Source organism: Euprymna scolopes, chromosome 3 (assembly GCF_053919585.1).
Source record: "Euprymna scolopes isolate OS-2025 chromosome 3, ASM5391958v1, whole genome shotgun sequence".
Taxonomy (NCBI): Eukaryota; Metazoa; Mollusca; class Cephalopoda; order Sepiida; family Sepiolidae; genus Euprymna; species Euprymna scolopes.
In genome coordinates, this window is record NC_136484.1 from 12,124,536 (window position 1) to 12,147,515 (window position 22,980).

Here is a 22,980-nt window from a genome sequence, read left to right on the forward strand (position 1 = left end):
CGTCCTAGGTAGGTAAAATATTCTTTTGCTCCAAATAGCAAATGGTACATAGACATTAAAAATTGCTCTCTCCTAAGAATAACAAATATATTCAAAATCAAATTCAATTTTCTCATTGTTTATACGGTCCCGAGCAACGCCGCGTAGCCCCGCTAGTATTTTTATAAAAATGGATACTTTTCCAAAAAGATCTATGAAAACATAGAGACTTCTCGTTCATTAAAAGAAGATATTATGGCCTTCCTAAAATATATAATCCTTCGCTTAGACCTACTTTCTCTATATTTGCATCATATGCGCTATTTCTTAAGGATATGGTATAACTTTTCCCCCCCCCAAATTCGCCTGTTTACATTCTAAAATTTTTAAAGAAAGGTACGAGAACATTGATTTTAACGTTAAAACTCAACAATTTTTAAATTGCCGATCTTTTTAAAATCATACTTAGAGGAATGTTGTTTATTTCATTTCTCACGATGTTTAAATTAGCAACAATACTGGCACAAAGGGAATCAATATACAATGTTCTAAACATAGTTTACAGTATTTTAAAGCTAATCAAACAAGCCTACTTATCATACAAACCTGTAATAATTCCCTGTCAATAATCACTTGCAAACACTTGCACCTATAAAGCAACCCCGACATTTTTCTCTCATCGTATGTAGTTGTCAATGAATATACACTATATATGTGTGTGTGTGTGTGTGTGTGTGTGTGTGTGTGTGTCGGTGTGTGTGTGTGTGTGTGTGTGTGTTGTTAATGAATATACAACATGCACACAAATTTAATGTACGTTTATTTCTCCTACAAATAATTGAAATCAAAGAATTTTGGATTTAATTTTTCTTCTTTTACATTTAGAAAAGTAGGGTTGACATCATAACCAAATAGTCTGCAGTCTGGTTCGAGTATTTTCTTTAATTTGGTAAGAGTTTCTATCGACAACGACTGATATGCCTCGATCATTGCCTTTCGTTTATTCTCGTGTAAATTGAGATCCTTAGCCTTTGATACTTGGTGAATAGTGAGGAGCATATCACGAAATTGATTGGTGTCAACCGTTTCCCAATAACTCGCAGAATATGGAAATTTAAAACTAGTACTTAAAATGCCTTTGATTTGCAATTTCCGCCATTGACGAAGTGCTGCTTTATAAGAATCGAAGCACTTGTCGGCAAGCTGTACTGTTGTCTTTCTCTTAAACAAAATATAGGCAGCGTCGTTCAATTCATCTTGGATGCTTGCCTCTTTCGTCTTTTGCAGTACGTGCGTATAATTCGAGAGGCCAATGAGATGCATCATGTTTAGAATATCATCCTCAAAATTTTCTAATTTCCCAACAAAGTCATATTTTATTTGACATGGTTTACAATGCTTATGCATCGGGAGGAAATGTCCGTCAACATGATCCCCTTGGCGTGTTAGCTGGAGAATAAACATAACAAACTCTTCAAAGGTGACGTCATTCGCGCATTTACGCTGCGACGTAGCATGCCCAATAGTTTTAAGAATGACTTGGTTATAAATTCTCCAAGAATTGCAGCGGGAAAAGATCTTGTCTACGTAACCGGAAAACAATCGCGCGTAAGGGTTACGGACAAAGATGATTTTCTTGTAACTTTGCAGCACCGAGTTTATGTCTGAATCTAATAATTCTTTGAAGCTTTCTAAATCGACGTGGTGTGCTTCGTTGATACTTAATTCAAACGGGTCTTTCAGATGGTGATTGTTGTTTCGAAAGAAATAGAGAAACCTTTTGAAGAATGAACAGCCAACTTTTTCCATTAGGCAAATAGCAAATTTATAAGGGTTATTATAATAAATGTGCTTGCGATAGTTGTCTTTGTAGAGGTTTTTGGTAATCGTGTCATCGACATTAAGATTTTGTGAGAGTTTGTTGCATTCTTGGGCGAGAATTGCAATCGGAAATGACGTCACAGAATGTTCATATCGTGATTTATAGTTGACCTGCAAAAAAAAAAAAAAAAGATAAATATTAGAATTATCGCATAGAAAAATATAATATATTGAAATTTGTGAATCAGTACAGACCAATAAGTCGTCTCTGTGCTATGAGTAAGTTGCTGGAATCCATATTAAATAGAGAAATAGTCAACCACCTCAGCAGGAATAACCTTCTTAGTGACACACAATATGGTTTCCGCTCTGCAAGATCTACCGCAGATGTGCTGACGGTTATATCCCACATGATTAGTGAATCTCTTGACAAAGGCTTCCTTTCTAGGGCAATTGCTCTTGACATATCAAAGGCCTTCGACAATGTATGGCATAAGGGTCTACTTCACAAGATTTCCAGCTACGGTATAACTGGAAATCATTAAATCATTTCTCTCCGATAGGCTCATAAGAGTAGTGGTAGATGGGCAGAAATCGGAGGCCTGCAATATAAATGCTGGAGTCCCTCAGGGGTCAATCCTGGGCCCAACTCTCTTCCTGATCTACATCAATGACCTCCCTAAACACATACTTAAATCATTCGTTGACATCTATGCTGATGACACGACCATCTACGGCAACACATCAAAGGCTGTAAATGACAAAGTTCTCTCTGATTCTCTCTCCTCTGATCTCGAGCGCGTGGTTCAGTGGGGGAAGATGCGGCTAGTTACCTTTAATGCATCCAAAACCAAACTCCTATCCTTACATCATCAACCCTCTGATCCCCATCTGGTATCAATTGTGATGGATGGCTCTCGTCTGGGTGAGGCCCCGTGTTTTGACAAGCTTCTGGGTTTGACCTTTACTCCTGATCTGAAATGGAACACGTACATCAAGTCTGTTGCCAAGGTCGCTGGAAAGATGGTGGGATCCTTCTACCGCTCCAGAAGATATCTCACTACTGATGCAATTCTCTATCTATATAAAAGCCAAGTACGGCCAAGGATGGAATACTGTTGCCATATCTGGGCAGGAGCTGCCAAAAACAGCCTATCATGCCTTGACAGAGTACAAAATAGACTTCGTGGTTTAGTGGGGGTGCCCTTTTCTCTACCCTGCAACCCCTCTCCCACAGAAGAGACGTTGCGAGCCTATCCTTGTTTTATCGTTATTTTCATGGCAGGTGCTCGTCTGAACTCCAATCCCTGGCCCCCCCTCGCCAATCGTTTACGAAAATTCATAAATGACCTCCCCGACAACATTGCCTCTGAGATGGGTATATATGCTGATGACACTACACTCTATGGCAGACACGACATCGAGAAGAATGAACACATTTCTAAAGAAATGGCAGAAACACTAGAGGAAGACCTCCAATCTGTAGTGGAATGGGGACAAAAGTGGTTGGTCGCGTTCAATGCTGCCAAGACTAAACTAGTTTCATTCAATAATTACAAGAAACCCTCTCTACCACCCATAGCAATGGCCAACGACTCTTTATCTGAGAGTCCATCTTTCAAACTCCTTGGCCTAACGTTCACAGGAAACATGAGTTGGAACAATTACATTGAAGGCATTGCCAGGGCCGCTGCAAGAAAGGTAGGCTCTCTCTACCGTGCTAGAAACTACTAACACCCGAAAGTATCCTGTACCTCTATAAGGCCACCATTCGCCCATGTATGGAGTATTGCTGCCACATCTGGGCTGGTGCATCTGCTACTAGTCTCTCGCTCCTTGACAAGGTTCAAAAGAGAGTCGCAAACCTGATAGGCCCTGAACTGGCATCTAAGCTTCAGCCTCTGTCCCATCGACGAAATGTTACATCCCTCTGCCTTTTCTACAAGTATTTTAGTGGTGAATGCTCTGACGAACTGCTATCACTTGTGCCCCCACGACGCGAGCACCCTCGACAAACCCGACAGGCTACTAGATCCCACCCCCACACTGTAGAGATCCCTAGATGTAAAAGATCTTTTTACTCCAATAGTTTCTTCCCCAGAACCGCAAGACTCTGGAATTCCATTCCAGGTCCCTGCTTCCCCAACAGTACTGACGTGCAGAAGTTCAAGTGTAACGTGAACCGACACCTTGCTGCCCAAATCCCTACATAGTACCCCAGTAGTTGTTTCCCCTGATAGTAGCCCCCTACCCCAAAGTGGCAATTTGCCTTGTTTGGGGTGAAAATGTAATAAAAAAAAAAAAAACACCCGTCTAGCTGAATCCACTGTGAAAAATTTCCCCCACTCTATATCTGTGCCTAAATCAAAACGCGGATTCCATGAACAAAGCTTCTTGCTTAGAACTGCACGCCTGTGGAACTCTGTTCCGTCTGCCTGCTTCCCTCCGGACTACAACTTGGATGTCTTCAAATCCAATGTTAACAAATTCCTAATGAACCGCCCCCTTAAGTAAACACTTCAGCAAATCTCCTCACTAACTTAATATACTTGTAATAACCCTTATCCCTGAGTGGCTTCCGGGCCTTGATAAGTGGTGATCACTGTGTAAAAAAAAAAAGGAAAAAAAGGTGAATATTTTCAATCATTCACATGTTGATGTCTGTTAGAGTTAGATTGTTTTTGTTTTTTTTCGCTTTGTCAGGCTTTGCGTAGTCGATTTTGTTATTGACAATTAATTGTGGTTCCATACATTACGGAGATCTAATACGATTTATTTCATATACATTTTCTTCGTCTACAGAATTTAGGTATATGTGTTGATTGCAACACGAACCAAATTCCGAATCCAGTTTCTTCTATAGAAACAATTTCATCAAACCCATACCTGACCACGTGTTTCACCTATCGACAGAAAAGTAAATAAAATAACATTTATATGTATATATATATATAGAATATTTCTTAGTCAACGCTTTTTATCCAGTTGGCTATGTGTCTCGTCAAATAACTGAAACGTTGTGAAAATAATATGACAACCATCTGAAACGTATAAATTAAATATTAAGATATATCGATCAATGTAAACAAGTTGAAGAGCCAAAATGACAAGACACCAGAAGAAGAATATATGGGAAGCAATCAAATATCACATTAGAAATACTTCATGGAGAAATATTTTTCTTTACCTGAAATAAGACAGATTAATGATTTAGAGCGGAAATTGAAGCGCATATTCCCACACAGAAGTTCTATACTAAATCCCACTGTGCCCAACTTGTTTAGCTTCCCTTGCGCAAAGGCAAAATTAAATCCCAGATTTATCTGATATAAGTCCCGTAAAATAGACAAAAGTTTATAGAAGCTAGAAATAATTTTAAGGGTGAAATAGCCGCAGATAATAGAAAATATATCGAAATCACCAGAAAACTCATCAAGGCCTCGAGTGTTCTGGGACATTTATAATATTGTAGGGAACAATGTCCAATTAAGTAACCCCCCACTATTCAACAACCTTGATATTGTTTGCACCGCAACCAAGAAGGCTAAACATTTAGTCCGACGGTTTGCTTCCATCATTACTTTGGACCTTCAAAGCACTTCATACCAGATGTAGTTTGCGGAGGGAAATCATACTTAATTATCTGAAAATCCTCGCTGCTCATGTTCGTAATATGAAAAAATATAGACACTTCAAAAATATGTGGATCTGGTCTTTTTTCGGCTATACTATTAAAACATTTTTTTTTTCAGATATTGATTCATTTCTCTCCAAATCCTTCAAATGAAATTATATGGTATTACTGGACGAATACTTTATATAATCAAATCATCCTTAAATGAAAGAAAAATCCAGGTTGCCCTCGATGGTAGTACGTGACAACAACACTATATTAATATGACGATACTTGGATCTTTAATATTCCACTCATTTATAAATGGCCTCACTGATAACATTGTCTCAGAGATGAGGATATTTGTTGATAACACAACAATGTCTAACAGACATCATGTAAAAACGAATGAACATATATCTAAGGAAATAGCTGAAACCATAGAAGAAGACTTCCAATCTGTAGTGGAATGGAGACTTAAATGGATAGCAGCATTTGATGGTTCTAAAATTAAGCTTCTTTACTTTAATAATTATAAGGAACCTTCTCAAATGCTAATAGCCTTGTCTAATGATAATGATACCTGAAAGCTCTTCGTTCAACTCTTCGGCTTACCGTTTACACGGAACATGAATTTGGAATATATACGTTAAGAGTCTATGAAGAAGCTGAGCTATCTGTACCGTGCCAGAGAGTCAATTACGTATTAGAGTATCATGTAATTCCACAAGGCTACCATCCAACCTTGTTTGAGATATTCTTGCCACATTTTGACTGGTGCATCTGCTACTCGTCTTTCTTTCCTAGAAAGGGTCCTAAAAAGAATCGCCAACTTGATATATCCAGCTGTGTCAACCAAAGTCCAACCCATTGCACCTATCGACGAAGTGTTGCATTTTGTGCCATATTTTACAAGCAATCTAGTGGAATGTGCTCCGATAAATTCCAAACCTTTGTCCCTTCTCGATCTAAATACCTCCGAGAAACCAGACAAGCAGAAACATTCCACATAGTAGAAATCTCCAAAGGTCGGAAAGCATTCTACTCTAATAGAATTCCCTAGAATTGCTATACTTCGGAATTTCTTCTCGGGTTTCTGCTTTCCTTTGACATTTAGAAGTTCAAGTGTAATCTAAACATACATCGTGCTGATCAACTCCCTAAATATTGCCATGCAAATCGTGTCCCAAATAATAGTACCCTACATCCAAGTGGCACTGAGCCTTGCTTAGGGTGAAATAGCAACAGGAAAGTTTTTAAAATGTCCCAATCACTGTGCATGAGAATTCGTGCAACTACGTTTCTCGGGTGCCTTTTTTTTGCATAGGCATCACCACTTATCAAGGTCAAGAGGCCACTAGAAGATAAGGATTAAAGAGTGTACAGTAGAAATTGGACAATATAGTAATAGTTAATAATGGAAATTCGGTAAATTTGTTAACTTAAATAGAATGGTTCATCAAGAACTTGTTTACGTTAGACTTGAAGACAACTTTTATTGTAGTCAGCTAGAAAGCAGGAAAACGGAAGATAATTCCACAGGCGTGCAGTTCTAAGAAAAAAGCTTTGTTCATTGAATCTACGTTTAGATTTAGGCACAGATAAAGAGTGGGGAAATTAGTGATAGTGTTTTCTGCTAGACGAGTGTTTCTTGTGAAAGTATGGCGAAGGGGAACCAGATGTTAGAGCTCAGTCGAGCACTTTCCATGAAATGAACGATAAAGCAGAGACAAACTCGCAACATCTCTTCTGTGAGAAAGAGGTTGCAAGGAAGAGAAAAGGATATCCCCTACAAGGCTACGAAGTCTATTTTGAACTCTATCAAGGCAGGATGTCCTTTCTAGCAGATGGCAACAGTACTCCATCCCTGGACGTACCGGCTTTTTATATAGATAGAGAATTGCATCAGCAGTGAGATATCTACTTGATCGATAGAAGCCTCCTCTCATTTTTCCATCGGCCTTGGCAACGGATTTAATGTATGTGTTCCATTTAAGACCAGGAGTAAAGGGCAATCCCAGAAACTTGTCAAAACAAGATCAGAGAAGAGAGAATCAGAGAGAACTTGGTCGATTACAGTCTTAGGTGTGCTACCATAGATAGTAGTGTCATCAGCATAAATATGTACGAATGATGTAAGGATGTGATTTGGAAGATCATTAATGTATATTAGGAAAAGAGTTGGACCCAGGATGGACCCATGATGGACTCCAGCATTAACACTGAGAGCTTCTGATTTCTACCCATGAACTACTACTCTTATGAACCTATCAGAGAGAAATGATTTAATAATTGAAAAGACATTTTCAGCTATACCGTGGCTAGAGATCTTGTGAAATAAACCTTTATGCCACACTCTATCAAAGGCCTTTGATATATTAAGAGCAATTGCCCTAGAAAGGTAGCCTCCGTCCAGAGATTCGCTAATCCTATTAGATATAACTGTAAGAACATCTGTTGTAGATCTAGCAGAATAGAAACCATATTGCGTGCCACTAAGAAGTTTTTTTTCTGCTGAGATGGTTGATTATTGCTCTATTTAACACAGATTCCAGCAACTTACTCATGACGCACAGTAGACCTATTAGCATGTACTGAGAGGGGGTTGACTGATCACCTGAATTCTTAAATACGGGGCATACTGATGAGATTTTCCAGGGTGACGGGAATCAATTCCCCTTAAGACAACGTTTAAATAGTTTTGTAAGGATGGGCGCTAATTCTGGTTGAAGTCTTTTGAGTACTATAATTGGAATACCGTCAGGGCCGGTTGATTTACTGGAATCAAGGTTTTTGATTAGCTTGGCAACATCACGTATATACATTTGTATATCACATAGCATGTTTTCTGATACAGGAAGAAATATTGGAGGTTGGCGGCCTGGGTCGCAAAGGGTGGAATTAGCTGCGAAGTTCTTGGCAAAGTGTTTGGCTTTCTCTGATGCTGACGAGATTACCTCAGATCCATTTATGAGAGTTGGGATAGAACACACGCTTTTGTTCAGGATTCTGTTTACTATTTGCCAAAACTGATGGGAACCAAGCCGCTGCTCTGCTACTTTGGACTTGACAGACTGAGCATACAACTCTCTTGCGTTCTTTATTACTTTTTTACAGTGGTTACTGGAAGTCCTGAAAGCGGTTTTAGTCTCAGTACATCTATTATGTTGGACGCAATGGAAAAAGTGATTTCTGTCCACAATGGCAGCAGCACATCCTGGAGAGAACCACTGCTGGCTGTTAGGTTTTAGCTGGGATTTTTTCGAGGGTATGAAACGGTCTATACCTACAATTAACCATTCCGTCAGGTCTGATACTATAGAGGGCACATCCTTTTTAAATATGGAACGCAGAGGTAGATCTGATATAAATGTACGGAAGCTATCCTAGTCAGCCATAGAGTATCGATATACTGTACGATGGAGAGCCTGCTTTAACAAACTCCTATTTGAATAGACATATTCCAGTTTTCTCAAATAATAAACCATCGGGTAAAGACGAGTAATATTCTTACATTAAATCGAGGAAGTGTTTTTGCTATACAAAAATATCCTTTTAAGACTTGTGTATTTTTAACCATTTCAACATATCAGGCAAATTAAGGTACCCGATCTATAATTATGGTGTTACATTTGTAACCATTTAAAAATATCAGGCGCTTATGTATTTCGTCTGACTCTTTACGTTAGCATTTAATGAAGTTGGTTTTCATTAGTTTTTGTTTTAAATTTTAGGAAAACATGTTAAAAAAATATATGTCATATTTAAGCGTATTTTATGACCGGGCAAAGCTCCCACCCCCCAGAATTTTATAGATTATTTTCCCATATTTAATTCATAGGTAATTACTAACGCACCTCGAAGAAGATACACGATCTATAATTATCATATCATAACATGACAATTTCTCTATTTTCTATACTAAATCATACCCCCTCTATCGTTCTCTCTTTCTTTTTCTTTGCTCCCTTTTTTTTCCGCATGCATAAATTCACACACCCGGTTTCTTTTCCTTGCTTACTCTTTTTCTCTCTATGCGTTTAATCACCGTGTAAAATATTTGTTGTTAATATTACGCAGTAACAAAGAGACTCCCCTCCACCCCTCCTCAAGAGAGTTTTCAAATCGTAAGAATCCCTGGTGCACACGCGGTGTTTAATTTCATACACATTTCGAAGTTTATCAGCAATAAATCCATAAATATATTCAGTTTTAGGCCGGGCTCAATTTTGAGACAAATCGGCAACGCTCTAAATAACTACTCGCTTACTTTGTTATGTACTTAATATTGACTCAACATAAAGCCATTCTTTTTTAACCAAATTAATAATTTACGTAACTTCTATTCGAATATTTTACAGAATTGATTACGATATATATATATATATATATATATATATATATATATATATATATATATATATTAATGATGGGACGATAGAAATATTTTTCCTGATTCCGATACAGATTCCCTGCTTAATTCTCGATTCCAATACAATTACCGATCCCGATTCTGATTCTTTACAAATCTCTAATTATTTAACTATGAGATTTCATTTTTCCCGATTTTCATAAAAACACATGTTAAATATGCAGATATTTTCCTAAAAGTTAAAATACACTTGTGGAGAGTGATTTATCGATTATAGATTTACTGATAATTTAAAATCAATAAATATTTATTATTTTATCAGTATTATAAGCAATGGCAGATTTTACTTTGAATAAAATCAAATAAAAATGACAATTAAAAGAATCGTTTTGGCATCGGAAAATAGGCACCAATTTCTCCGATTCCGATACTGATTCCGATACCCCCATATCTTCCGATTTCGGTTGTGCCTAACTGATGAGCCCAAATGAGGGCGAAACTCGAATCTTGAACTTCCGGTTTGTTGGCTCTTTCATGGCTCATAGGCTGCGACGTTTTCTGGCTGTGGAAATAATTATTCACACCCACACACACCCACACACAAACCCCCCCGACATATATATATATATATATATATATATATATATATATATATATATATATATGTACTAGCTATACTCGCTCAGACTGGTTAACGCAAGTATTAGATTGAATTGTATATCACAGACACGCACACACATCCACAGAAACTAGGTACGGGAAAAATGAATGCCGATGCTCAAAATGTATGAAGAATTTGACCCCTACCTTTACTTAAAAAATCAGGAAATTAACCAATTTTAATGAAATTTACAGTATTTATCAAATAATGACCGCGGATATAATGAATGAAATATTTTTTATTTATATCTTAGTGGAAATGTATTATTTTGTATTATGTAAATGTATTATTCTGTTTTCAGTAGTAAATAAAAAATGCAAGAATTTATTTTTGCCTTTTTTTATATAAATAAAGTATCGTAATTTGTAACAATTAAAATAAAATAATATTTACAGAGACATTACGAAAAAAAAAGTCCCTAAAGTCCGTATTAATGAATTTGATATAACTCGAAGACAAATAATTCCTCGAACTACCGAGATTATTATTAAATTAAGGATGGTTTCTTTAATATTTTCACACAAAAAAAATTATAATTGCAAAAAATATTTCTACTTTTTCCTTTCAATTACAGGTTTTGCATAATTTATATGCAAGCTTTTAATAATTTCCTTGCTCGCAAGAATGTGAAACTTTCGGCGTAACATATTTTTTATATAATATTGAACAATAATTAAAAAAAAATTTAAACGCAGGAACATAGAAAAATAATTAAATTAAAAAATGGAAAAAATTATACGAACGTTCAGAATATAAATATATGGATGCACGTCTGGGTAAAAAAGAAAAATATCACACCTGTTCCTCCCTTTTAATAACCTGACGTTATGTTTGCCGTCTTTCGACTGCCTGAAATTTTGGGCTTTGGTATATTACGTGTATACAAAATTTTAGTTTGTTGCGTTTTGCGTACGGCAAATCACTCGGTTTTGCGCCTAATTAATGTATGCTTTGTACAAACAATCCGTTTTTAAAAATTTAATTCAATATCTTAGGACTTTACTAATTAACTTTGAAATAGACCCAGAAAACTAATATTCATCTTTCACAGGATTTTTACAATGAATTTATTTAACTTCAAAATTTAGCTGAATTGAGTAGCTCGCCGCGAAAACATTTTTCATAACTTTTTTTTCACGTGTAAAAATATTTTTTTCCTTTTGGAAATTAAGTTTAGTCCTGAATCTTTCAAATACAATCAAATAGTACTCGGAAACCTACAAAAAATTATGATAAATCGACTTTCAAAACTAGATCCCCCTATTTTTGTCCGCCGATTTTTGCCCGTACCTAACAGAAACTTAAACCCATACAGATACATACGCACGCGCACACACGCATGCAAACATATACACGCACACACACACACACACACACACACTTTGATAATAGTCGGAAATAGACAGTGCAAAGGCTTCAAAATCACAAATGAGATTTTGAAGGTTTTAAACTGTCAATTCATTTATATTTAAAAAAAATGAATTTTTGGCTCATAAACATGTGTTTATGTGTCGGAAAACATTTTTTATTAACCACATGTACGATTTACTGACACAGAAAAGTTTTATTTCACAATGATTGAAAAGTTTTATTTCACAGACTGACAAAACAACATAAATAATATAAATTGCATAACTTTTAGCGATTTTATAAGATTTTGAAGTTGCAAAAATCAACAACGTTGGTCAGGCTGAGTTTTTCATAAGCAAAATTGTACCAACCCGAGAAAACCTCTCAAAAATAGAAGAACATCCGGAAAAAGGTACTCCTTACTTGTTTTGTTATGTTTGTTTATGTTGAGAATTAATTTATCAATTAATAAAATATATAGATTAACATTTCCACAAAAAAACTGAGTATGATTTTCATTTTTCTTTGTAAATAACACGACAAAATTGTACATTTTTTACCCAAATCATGTGAGTTTTTTTGCATAAATTTCAAAATATTTTCAAAATGGCTAAATCTTAGTATTAAAGTACATACTTTTTGAAATTCTTCGTTTATAGGCTATCTGCTGCAATAAACAGATTTATATAAGATTTAGTCGTTTGCAAAATAATTTACGTTTAAATATTCTATGGTTACAAGAACATTTTTAGAAATATTAAATGATTTCCTTAATTTTTCTTCAATATTATGTCTTCAGGTAGAAAAAGTGTGTTGCAAAATGGTGGTGGATGTGTGTTCTGTTGTTAGTTTACTTGCTGTTCTTCATACAAAATGGTGGTGGATGTGTGTTCTGTTGTTAGTTTACTTGCTGTTCTTCATACAAAATGGTGGTGGATGTGTGTTCTGTTGTTAGTTTACTTGCTGTTCTTCATACAAAATGGTGGTGGATGTGTATTCTGTTGTTAGTTTACTTGTTGTTCTTCATACAAAATGGTGGTGGATGTGTGTTCTGTTGTTAGTTTACTTGTTGTTCTTCATACAAAATGGTGGTGGATGTGTGTTCTGTTGTTAGTTTACTTGCTGTTCTTCATACAAAATGGTGGTGGATGTGTGTTCTGTTGTTAGTTTACTTGCTGTTCTTCATACAAAATGGTGGTGGATGTGTGTTCTGTTGTTAGTTTACTTGCTGTTCTTCATACAAAATGGTGGTGGATGTGTGTTCTTTTGTTAGTTTACTTGTTGTTCTTCATACAAAATGGTGGTGGATGTGTGTTCTGTTGTTAGTTTACTTGTTGTTCTTCATACACTGTAGCATGCATACTAATTTCCTCAAATCGGGAATTTTCCATTGTGTCCGTTGTGGATTTCCTTTTCCTCTTTTGTTTAAACTTTCCTTAATATAATTTAAACTTTCTTTAGTGCCTTTATTTTTGCAATAATTGTTTTATAAAAGAAATATTTACGTTTCAGATATATATTGACAAAAGAAGGAAGAAATCGGTAAAAACAAATCTTTAAAGTAATCATTCATTACAGGTCGCTGTTTCCACAGACCAAATTCTCTCGTTATGATGCTTGTATCAGTAAATGTGAAAAAGAATTCAATGTAATCCAAGATTCTGCTGATTAGTTGGAATTCTTCAAATCATCATAGGTGCAATTCACTCGATTAAAGAGTCGGTACGAGAAAGGTTGTGCCGGAACTTGCTACGACAGAAGTAAAGTTGTTTGGTACTGTTGTTGTTTTTGTTGTTTGATGAAAGTGAAGATGTTATGAGAACAAAGACAAGAAGAAAGCGTTGTACACCGTTGGCAACAAGACATACTATAAAGATAAGAGTTCATGAGGACACCATGAAATATTTAAAGTTTACGTAGCCTATGTCAGGACTAGGTAGTGCAGATTGTATTTTTTGGTATTAGCAAGCGAACTGACTAGACAAATCCTGAATTTATTTCTGATGGATTCCAAATCAACAGATATGCTTAGGATACTCTGAAGTTGTGGGAAAGTCTAGTGATGTTGATGGTGTGGTGACTTTAAAAGTAGGCAAGGTGTTACAGCGAAGTCAATTTCTGTATCACACCAGAAAAGTATCACCATAACTCATGCCTTCATTAATGGCACTACATGGCTTTTTTGTATCGTTTGGACTATCATAAACAGATTGAGAAGGGTAAATGTGTTGCCTTTGCATCGCCAGTTGGCAACAATCAATAGTGTTGTATCATCCTTAAGACAAGTTAAGCTTGACAAGATGATAATTCTTTGCTAAATTACAATTACGAATATGTGTAAACCATTTTAAATGGGTGAAGCCGAATCACTCTTCATGGAATAATTCAACGTTACGTCGAGTTAATGGCTATGAATCATGACTGTGGATTAGGCAACTTGTCAGAATGTTTGGAGTCCAACAGTAAAGACATGCGTAATTATTTGCAATTCTTTACAAGAAAACAATCTCTAATTGAACAGTTAACTGATGCTATTTTTAGACTGCTTTAACGTTCTGATATTGGTGTTTGGAAGCAGTTCAATCAATTTCATCCTAATAAGTAATGAACTTAATTTGGTGCAAATGATCGCACTATTAGATCTGATGCAAGGCTTTTCAACCTACCAAAGTAATTTTATGTTTCTCTTGTTGAAAATATCTTACTTGATTAATATGTTGTAATATATATATATATATATATATATATATATATATATATATATATATATATATATAAAAGTGAACGTGTATGTGTGTCTGTCTGTGTGTCTGTCTGTGTGTCTGTCTGTGTACATTTCCCTGCGCAATAACTCTGTCAATGTTTAGTCTACAGACTCGCAATTTAATATGCAGTGTACTGAGATCGGTTTTCGGCCAGAAATTTGGCCGTTAAGGGGTCAAAGTTCAACGATTTGACCTTTGAAAACTCCTCCGACAATTTTTGGTCTAAACACTTCAAATTTTAGATATAGGTTCCCTTGACATGGATCTAACTTAATAATTCGATTTGAACCCAAAACAATAAATGATAAGGGGGTCATAATAGGGGTCAAAATTAAAAAAAAATTGACCGTTTTTTTTTTTTTTGCTCAACATACACCTCCAACGGGCAACGCCCGGACACCCATGCTAGTATATATATATATATATATATATATATATATATATATATATATATATATATATATATATATATATATATACATTATTTCATATTTACATTGTTAGACTCTCTGAACAACTACCAGTGGATAATTTTTCACATTTCAAAGATATACCCAAATATCTTATTTACACTTTTGAGAGCAAGATCTCATTTAAGTTTTTTGGCCCTAAACACCTCCAAATTTGACATTTTTGAAATATTTTAATTTCGCTGTATTCGGTTTACCTAAAAAAAAAACAACCCCCAATCACTACTTGAGGACTTGCCATTGTCTTTGTTTCCATAAATCGGCGATTTTGATCCATAGAATACTTAGTGTAAAAAAATAGAATTTTAGTCAATCGTAAAAAAAAAAGATTTATTTAGCGCAAAAAACTTATTGGCTTATAAACATGTGACGATAAGTCGCAAAACATTTATCAACAACATCTGCGATTTATGTAAACACAAAAGATTTAGCACGCTTCATAAGTGTATAAATACAATAAACATCTACGACATATTTGATGGAGAATTAAAATAATTTTTGACACATGAACTTGTCTCGATATGTCGCAAAACTTTTTTTTATTAATAACATCTATGATCTTTGCGATTGTTCCTGACGTCCAAGCAAAGAGAAAAAAGAAATTATGTATATATATATATTTTACTTGCGCACGTTTGTTCCAGTAGTTAAGGGTAACACTATTTAAGTGTCTGTGTATGAGCGTTTAATATGTATTTACTTGCCTTTTCTGTCAGCATTAATATCTACTGTAGAGAGCAATGCAATTTTGGAGAATTTTTGAAGTGCTCGTGTATGTAGGCAATACATATTAATTCCGGCATATAAGAAAGTTATCTGGGATTAAATGGTCATCAACAGATGTTTTATGCTCCCATACATGTATTGCCATCGAAACTTGTGAAAACGCCCATTTTAGAATCAAATCGATCGATTGACCTGATGTACCGAGAGAAAGATTTATAAGCCTCCCGGCAGTGACTTAGTTCACATGGTAGTCTATATTGCACTGTAGAGAATATATTGATAATTTAAAAATATTTTTGTATAATGAGTTGAATCAAAGTTTCAAATACAAAACTCTAGTATAATAATTATAATCTGCCTTAAAGAGAAACATTTTTTAAACGTGTTGCTGCGTTGTTAAAGAGCTCACGGCTGATTTTATGAAATTATTTTTTTAGAAAAAGATCGGGGAAACCAATGCCATATTTTATAAAACCAAGAAAATCTTAATGTAGTCATGTTATATAACCTTAATCTGACAGCTTAGTTCTACATTCATGATGCTTGGTTGATTAGTTTCAGAATCATTAGTACGAGTGTAGAGCGTCTCTAAACTTTAGCAGACACACGTTCTGAGTTGCGAGTAAATGCAGGAAAAAGCAACACCCCTCGTTTAATATTTACCGGATCTTCTGCTCCTAAAAACCTATACTGAGCCTCCGACTGACCAACCATATGGATTTAGGCAAGCCCGGTCAACAGCAGGCATCCTAACTTTAATCTCTGAACGTATCTACCATTCACTGGATAAAGCAAGGGAGGGTGGTGCAGCAGCTCTAGATATTACTAAGGCTATTGACAGGGTATGGCATGATGGTCTTCTCAGGAAAATGTTATCATACGGGTATCACTGGACGAATACTTTATATAATTAAATCCTTCTTAGATAAGAGAAAAATACAGGTTGTCCTCGACGGTCGTACATCTAAACAATATGATATTAATGCGTGTGTGCCTCAAGGGTCTATCCTTGGACCTCTATTATTCCTAATATTCAAAAATGACCTCCCTGATAAAATTGTCTGTGAGATGGGTATATATGCTGATAGCACCACGCTCTATAACAGACACGGCAGGAAAACAAATGAACACACATCTAAAAAAAATGGCAGAAACACTAGAGGATGACCTCAAAAATGGATCGTCACATTCAATACTACCAAGACTAAACTTGTTTCCTTTAATAATTACAAAAAACATCCAACTTTTCTACCACCAATAGCAATGGCCAAAGACTCTTTATCTGAAAGTACATCCTGTAAACTCCTCGGCCTAATGTTTACAGGAAACATTAGTTGAAACAATTACATTGAGAGTATTGCCAGGACCGCTGCGAAGAAGGTAGGTTATCTCTACTGTGCTAGAAACTCCTAACGCTCGAAAGTATCCAGTACCTCTATATGGCCATCATTCGCCCATGTATGGAGTAGTGTTGTCATATTTGGGCTGGTGCATCTGCTACTAGTCCCTCGCTCCTAGAAAATGTTCAAAAGAGAGTCGCCAACCTGATAGATCCTGAACTGTCATCTAAGTTTCAACTTCTGTCCCATCGACGAAATGTTGCTACAAGTACTTTAACGGTGAATGCTCTAACGAACTGCAATCACTTGTCCCTCTCGACGTAAATGCCCCAGACAAACCCGACAAACCCGACAAACCCGACAAGCAGCTAAATCGCAACCCTTCACAGTAGATATCCTTACATGTAAGAGAGATTTCTACTCCAGTAGTTTCTCCCCCAGAAGCGCTAGACACCTTGCTGCTCAACTCCCTACATAGTACCCCTGTACCTTATGTTCCTGATAGTAGCCCCTTACATCAAATCGGCAACGTGCCTTGTTTGGGGTGAAAATGTAACAAAAAAATGACAAACTACGAGAGGAAGTGAATTAGTGCGCATAAATCACGAACATGTAAACTTCTTGATCATATCTGTGAACTTTAGTCAATCACATTGCAATGCTCATTACACATTAAAAAAGATGAAATGGCGGAAAAACTCCAATCGTTGTATAAATACAACTGATTCTGCTCGTTATCGTTACATTACATTTCTGGCTAGATATCGATACGAACCATTTTTTTCAATTAAAATTTAATTTTTTAACAAATGCTGTTTTAAAAATTAAACAGGACGCACTGTTTTACTCTGTCTTGAAAATCGGAAAAATGTTCGCAACCCCCGATTATATATATTAAGAACTTACTAATTTTTCACGTCATTAAGAATTTAATTAACTCGTACGATGTACAGAAAGTGAATATTTGATTATCACAGTGAGTTTTATACTAACTTACTTACATAGACAAAAAACAATAACATTACAAAATATACCATCTTTTACATGTGATTCAACACATATTAAAGCCTGAAAGCCACTTGAAGATCAGGGTTAATGCGTGTACAGTGATGGAAATTGGGTAGACGTTGACTTTTTAAGGAGACAGCTAAAAAAAAATTGTTTACATTGTCGAGAAGAACAGCTAAGAAGAAGACCCGTGTACAGAGTTGCACAGCCGGATATTTATAGGGAAAAAGTCGTACGAGAAAAGACTCAAAGAAATCTTGGCCATTGCTGGCCTTTGAAATATTGCCACAGATGGTAGTGTCTTCTGCGTATATGTCAAAACAGAAACTTAGGATGTAGTCTGGTAGATCATAGGTTTTTTTTTACATGGGGGTCACCACTTATCAAGGCCCGAAGGCCACTCAGGGATAAGGGTTAGTGCGTGTACAGTAATCGATGAGATAGTATTGTAGTAATCATTAGTATTGGAGGTTTTGATAGAGTGTCTTACTTAAGGGGGCTGTTTGTCAGGAGTTTGTTTATGTTGGACTTAAAGACGTCCAAGTTGTAGTCAGGTGGTAAACAGGCAAGCGGCAGAGAGTTCCACTGGCGTGCAGTTCTAAGAAAGACGCTTTGCTCATGGAATCTACGTTTGGATTTAGGCACAGATAAAGTGTGGGGAGAATTATTGAACGTAGTTTCAGCCAGACTGGTGTTTCTCGTGAAAGATTGGCGAGGGGGGGACGAAGGATTGGAGCTCAGATGAGCATCTGCCATGGAAATAACGATAAAACAAAGACAGGCTCGCAACGTCTCTTCTGTTGGAGAGAGGTTGCAGGGAAGAGAAAAAGGCATCCCCCACTAAACCACGAAGTCTATTTTGTACTTTGTCAAGGCAGGATAGGCTTTGTAGCAGCTCCTGCCCAGATGTGGCAGTAGTGCTCTATACTTGGACGTACTTTGCTTTTATAAAGATAGAGAATTGCATCAGTAGTGAGATATCTTCTGCAGAGGTAGAAGGATCCCACCATTTTCCCAGCGTCCCTGGCAACAGATTTGATGTACGTGTTCCATTTCAGATCAGGAGTAAAGGTTAAACCCAGAAACTTGTCAAAACATGGAGCCTCCCCAAGACGAGACCCATCCATTTCAATTGATGCCAGATGGGGATCAGAGCGTTGATAATGTAAAGATAGAAGCTTGGTTTAGGATGCATTAAAAGTGACCAGCAACCTCTTCCCCCATTGTACCACGCGCTCAAGCTCAGAGGAGAGAGAATTAGAGAGAACTTTGTCATTTACGGCCTTTGATGTGTTGCCATAGATTGTTGTGTCATCGGCATAGATGTCAACGAATGATTTAAGTATGTGTTTTGGGAGATCATTGATGTAGATCAGGAAGAGAGTTGGGCCCAGGATGGGCCCCTGGTGGACTCCAGCATTAATACTGTGGGCCTCTGATTTCTGCCCAGCAACCACAACTCTTATGAACCTATCAGAGAGAAATGATTTCATGATTGAGAAAACATTTCCAGCTATACCGTGGGTCGAGATCTTGTGAAGTAGGCCCTTATGCAATACCTTATCGAAGGCCTTCAATATGTCAAGAGCAATTGCCCTGGAAAGGAAACCTTTTTCAAGAGAGTCACCAATCCTATGTGATATAACCGTTAGCACATCTGCTGTAGATCTTGCAGAGCGGAAACCATATTGCATGTCACTAAGAAGGTTGTTTCTGTTGAGGTGGTTGACTACTTCTTTATTTGATATGTATTCCAACAACTTACTCATGACACACAGGAGACTTATTGGTCTGTACTGAGAGGGAGATCACTTTTCACCTGAATTCTTAAATACAGGGCATACTGGTGATGTTTTCCAGGGCGTTGGAAAGCACTTCTCCTTAAGGCAACGCTTAAACAGTTTTGTAAGTATGGGTGCTAGTTCTGTTTGGAGCTTTTTCAGCACTATAACTGGAATGCCAGGGGCAGTTGCTTTACTGGAATCAAACTTCTTGATTAGATTGGCTACCTCACGCACAGATATTTGTATGTTGCATAGCGTGTTGTCTGTTATAGGAGGAAATACAGGGAGTTGATTGTCATTGTCGCATAGGGTAGAATTAGCTGCAAAGTTCTTAGCAAATAGTCTGGCCTTGTCTGATGCTGACGAGATGACCTCAGGTCCATTGATGATCGTTGGGATAGAACGCGGGCTTCTGTTCAAGATCCTGTTTGCTATTTGCCAGAACTGGTGGGCACCAAGCCGCTGCTCAGCTACTTTGGATTTAACGGAGTGCGCATATAGCTCTCTTGCATGTTTTATTACACTTTTACAGTGGTTGCTGGCAGTCCTGAAAGCAGCTTTAGTGTCAGTACATCTATTACGTTGGTAGCTATGGAAAAAGTGATTTCTGTGCGCGATGGCAGCAGCATATTCAGGGGAGAACCATGGCTGGCTGTTAGGTATTTGTTGGAATTTTTTGGATGGTATAAATCGATCTATGCATACAATTAACCATTCGGTCAGGTCTGATACTATAGAGGACACATCCTTTTTAAACATGAAATGCAGTGGAAGGTCAGATATGAATGTACGGAAGCTATCCCAGTCAGCGATAGAGTATCGATATACAGTACGGTGGAGAGATACATATGAAGACTTATTACACTTCATTTTTATATTAAAAGAGTAGTCGGATGGTCCCCAGAGGAGATAGAACGGAACATGAACACAGCTCAGGGAAAAGGTCTAGAAGGCTTGCATATTGACCGGGTGTATCGGGCACACGGGTGGGGTCGTGAACAATCTGTGTGAGGTCATAGGCAATGGCAAAATCATGACAAAACCTCCCCTCGTCATCGGTTTAATTTGAGTGGGTCAGCCATTCCACATTATGGACATTGAAGTCACCGCAAATGTGAATGTTAGCCGAAGGGTGAGCAGATTTGATGTGGTAAATTTTCTCAGATATGCTCTTAAAGATAGTAACCCCACTGTTGTGGGGACGAAAGGGGGCAAATATAAATGCAGTGGTGTAAGCTAGTGCAATCCGAAAGCACATATAATGTAAATTAGGGGCTTCTCTGGAGATATCCCTACCACATGGAAAGCCATCTGATGTAGGCACATATTCCATGTCCATGGCGATCTTCGGGGATAGATTTTGATGTTAAGTTGAAGTATCCTTTAATTAAGAATTAGTCTAGAGAAGTGGTTGGCCCTATGCCAGTTTGACTTAGAAAGAATATGTCCGGTTTCGTCTCCTGTAATTGTGTTTCAATCTCTGGAAGGTTGGGACGTAGACCCCTTATGTTGGAGATGGAGACCTGGTAGTAGGGGTATACGTTGGTGGATGGTTTTCTATGTTTATTCGTGTTTCCTTTTAGGAGATTTGTCATGATTGATGTTTTGGGGTTTGTGGAGCAGGTCGGTAGACTTGGTTGAAGCAGGACAGAGAGGGAAAATAAGAGAGAAAAGACAATACATTTTTGTGGCACATGATAAGGTAAAGACGTAACAATTACCCACTAGTATGTCATCGAGAGGCCCTACCAGAAACTACTGTATGGGCCAGAATCCATTCACCAAATGGCAATACAGCAACCCCGGTACTTTGCACCTGCTGATAGGACATCCTTCTTAGAGGTTAATCCAAGGTTCGGTTTCCTGACTATCAGGCGGGTAACGTCAGCCCAGATGAAACGTTTACCTCCAGCACCCTTACTAGTGACATGCCCACAAGAATAGACATACAAACAGAAATGTTCCGACATTTAAGTCTACTCTTTAAAAAGTACTACCAACCTAGAAAGCAGCGATTTCTTCACCCTTTCTCAGAAAAATCACTCATTGGAAATGAGGACTGAATGACAAAAAAGGAGAAGCGAGAGTTACTGGAGCTGCCGATAACACATTCACATGCATTATCTACTCTCCATTTAAAAAAAGGTGAATATCAGGTACAGATTTGGGCCCCAGGTGTATCCCTAAGGCAATCCAGCCTAATAATTTGAGCTTTGGACTTCTGCCCATTTATGACAACTTCATCGATGAGAACGTATGCGATGATTGAGAAGGAGTTTCCTGATTCACCATCACTTGTATATTGTGAGATGAAACCTTATGCCAAACCCTGTCAAATAGCTTTGATATATCAATACTTATTGCTATTATTATATATTTGTTGCAAAGTTTTAGGTCCTAAATATATATCCAGTGAAACTCGGGAGATGAACCCATAATGTTTATAGTATGTTTGTTTATCTTTTTTTATAATTTCGAACGACTTTCTCTGTTTCTGAATTGGAACACGGGCATACGTTTCATTACACCAAGAATATATTTCCAAATATTTGTACTAGTGTTTTGTTTTCTTTATTTAATTCATTCAAAGAAAATCTCCAAATAAAGACGAAACGTTAATGAACACATAAATTGGTTTGTTCCTTTTTATGTATCTCTCTCAACATATATATATATATATATATATATATATATGAATATATATGAATATATATGAATAAAAAAGAATGCGAAAAGTATAAAAGCTTATAACTTTTCTTTATTCGTTTTTAATTGGTGACGTGCAGGAATACAAGATAATAATATTATGAAAAAAATTAAAAAACGTTTTTCATAAGTACATATTTTCGACCGATCCTTCAGTCTTCATCGGTGTAGTGAAAGTATATATATATATATATATATATATATATATATATATATATATATATATATATTCAAGCAAATCTTATCAAATTCAACGGTGACATTTTGGTTTATGATTCTTTTTAAAATTTTTCGATTTTCCGCATAATCTTTTTGTACCAAAATCAAGAATATATAAAAAAAAGGTTTAATAATTTTTGCAATCACGAGTCCTTTCGATTCATCA

At 36.7% G+C, this 22,980-nt stretch overlaps 1 protein-coding gene across 1 annotated transcript in view; it reads right to left on the minus strand.

Annotated features, from left to right (window-relative positions):
- Positions 1-782: 782 nt before the first annotated feature.
- Positions 783-22,980, minus strand: part of LOC145263248 (uncharacterized) — a 242,350-nt gene continuing 220,152 nt past the window's right edge. The window contains exon 3 of the mRNA XM_080120335.1: positions 783-1,971. Coding sequence (XP_079976461.1) covers positions 808-1,971 — 1,164 coding nt within the window. The 3' untranslated portion in view covers positions 783-807. The remainder of the gene's footprint in view (positions 1,972-22,980) is intronic.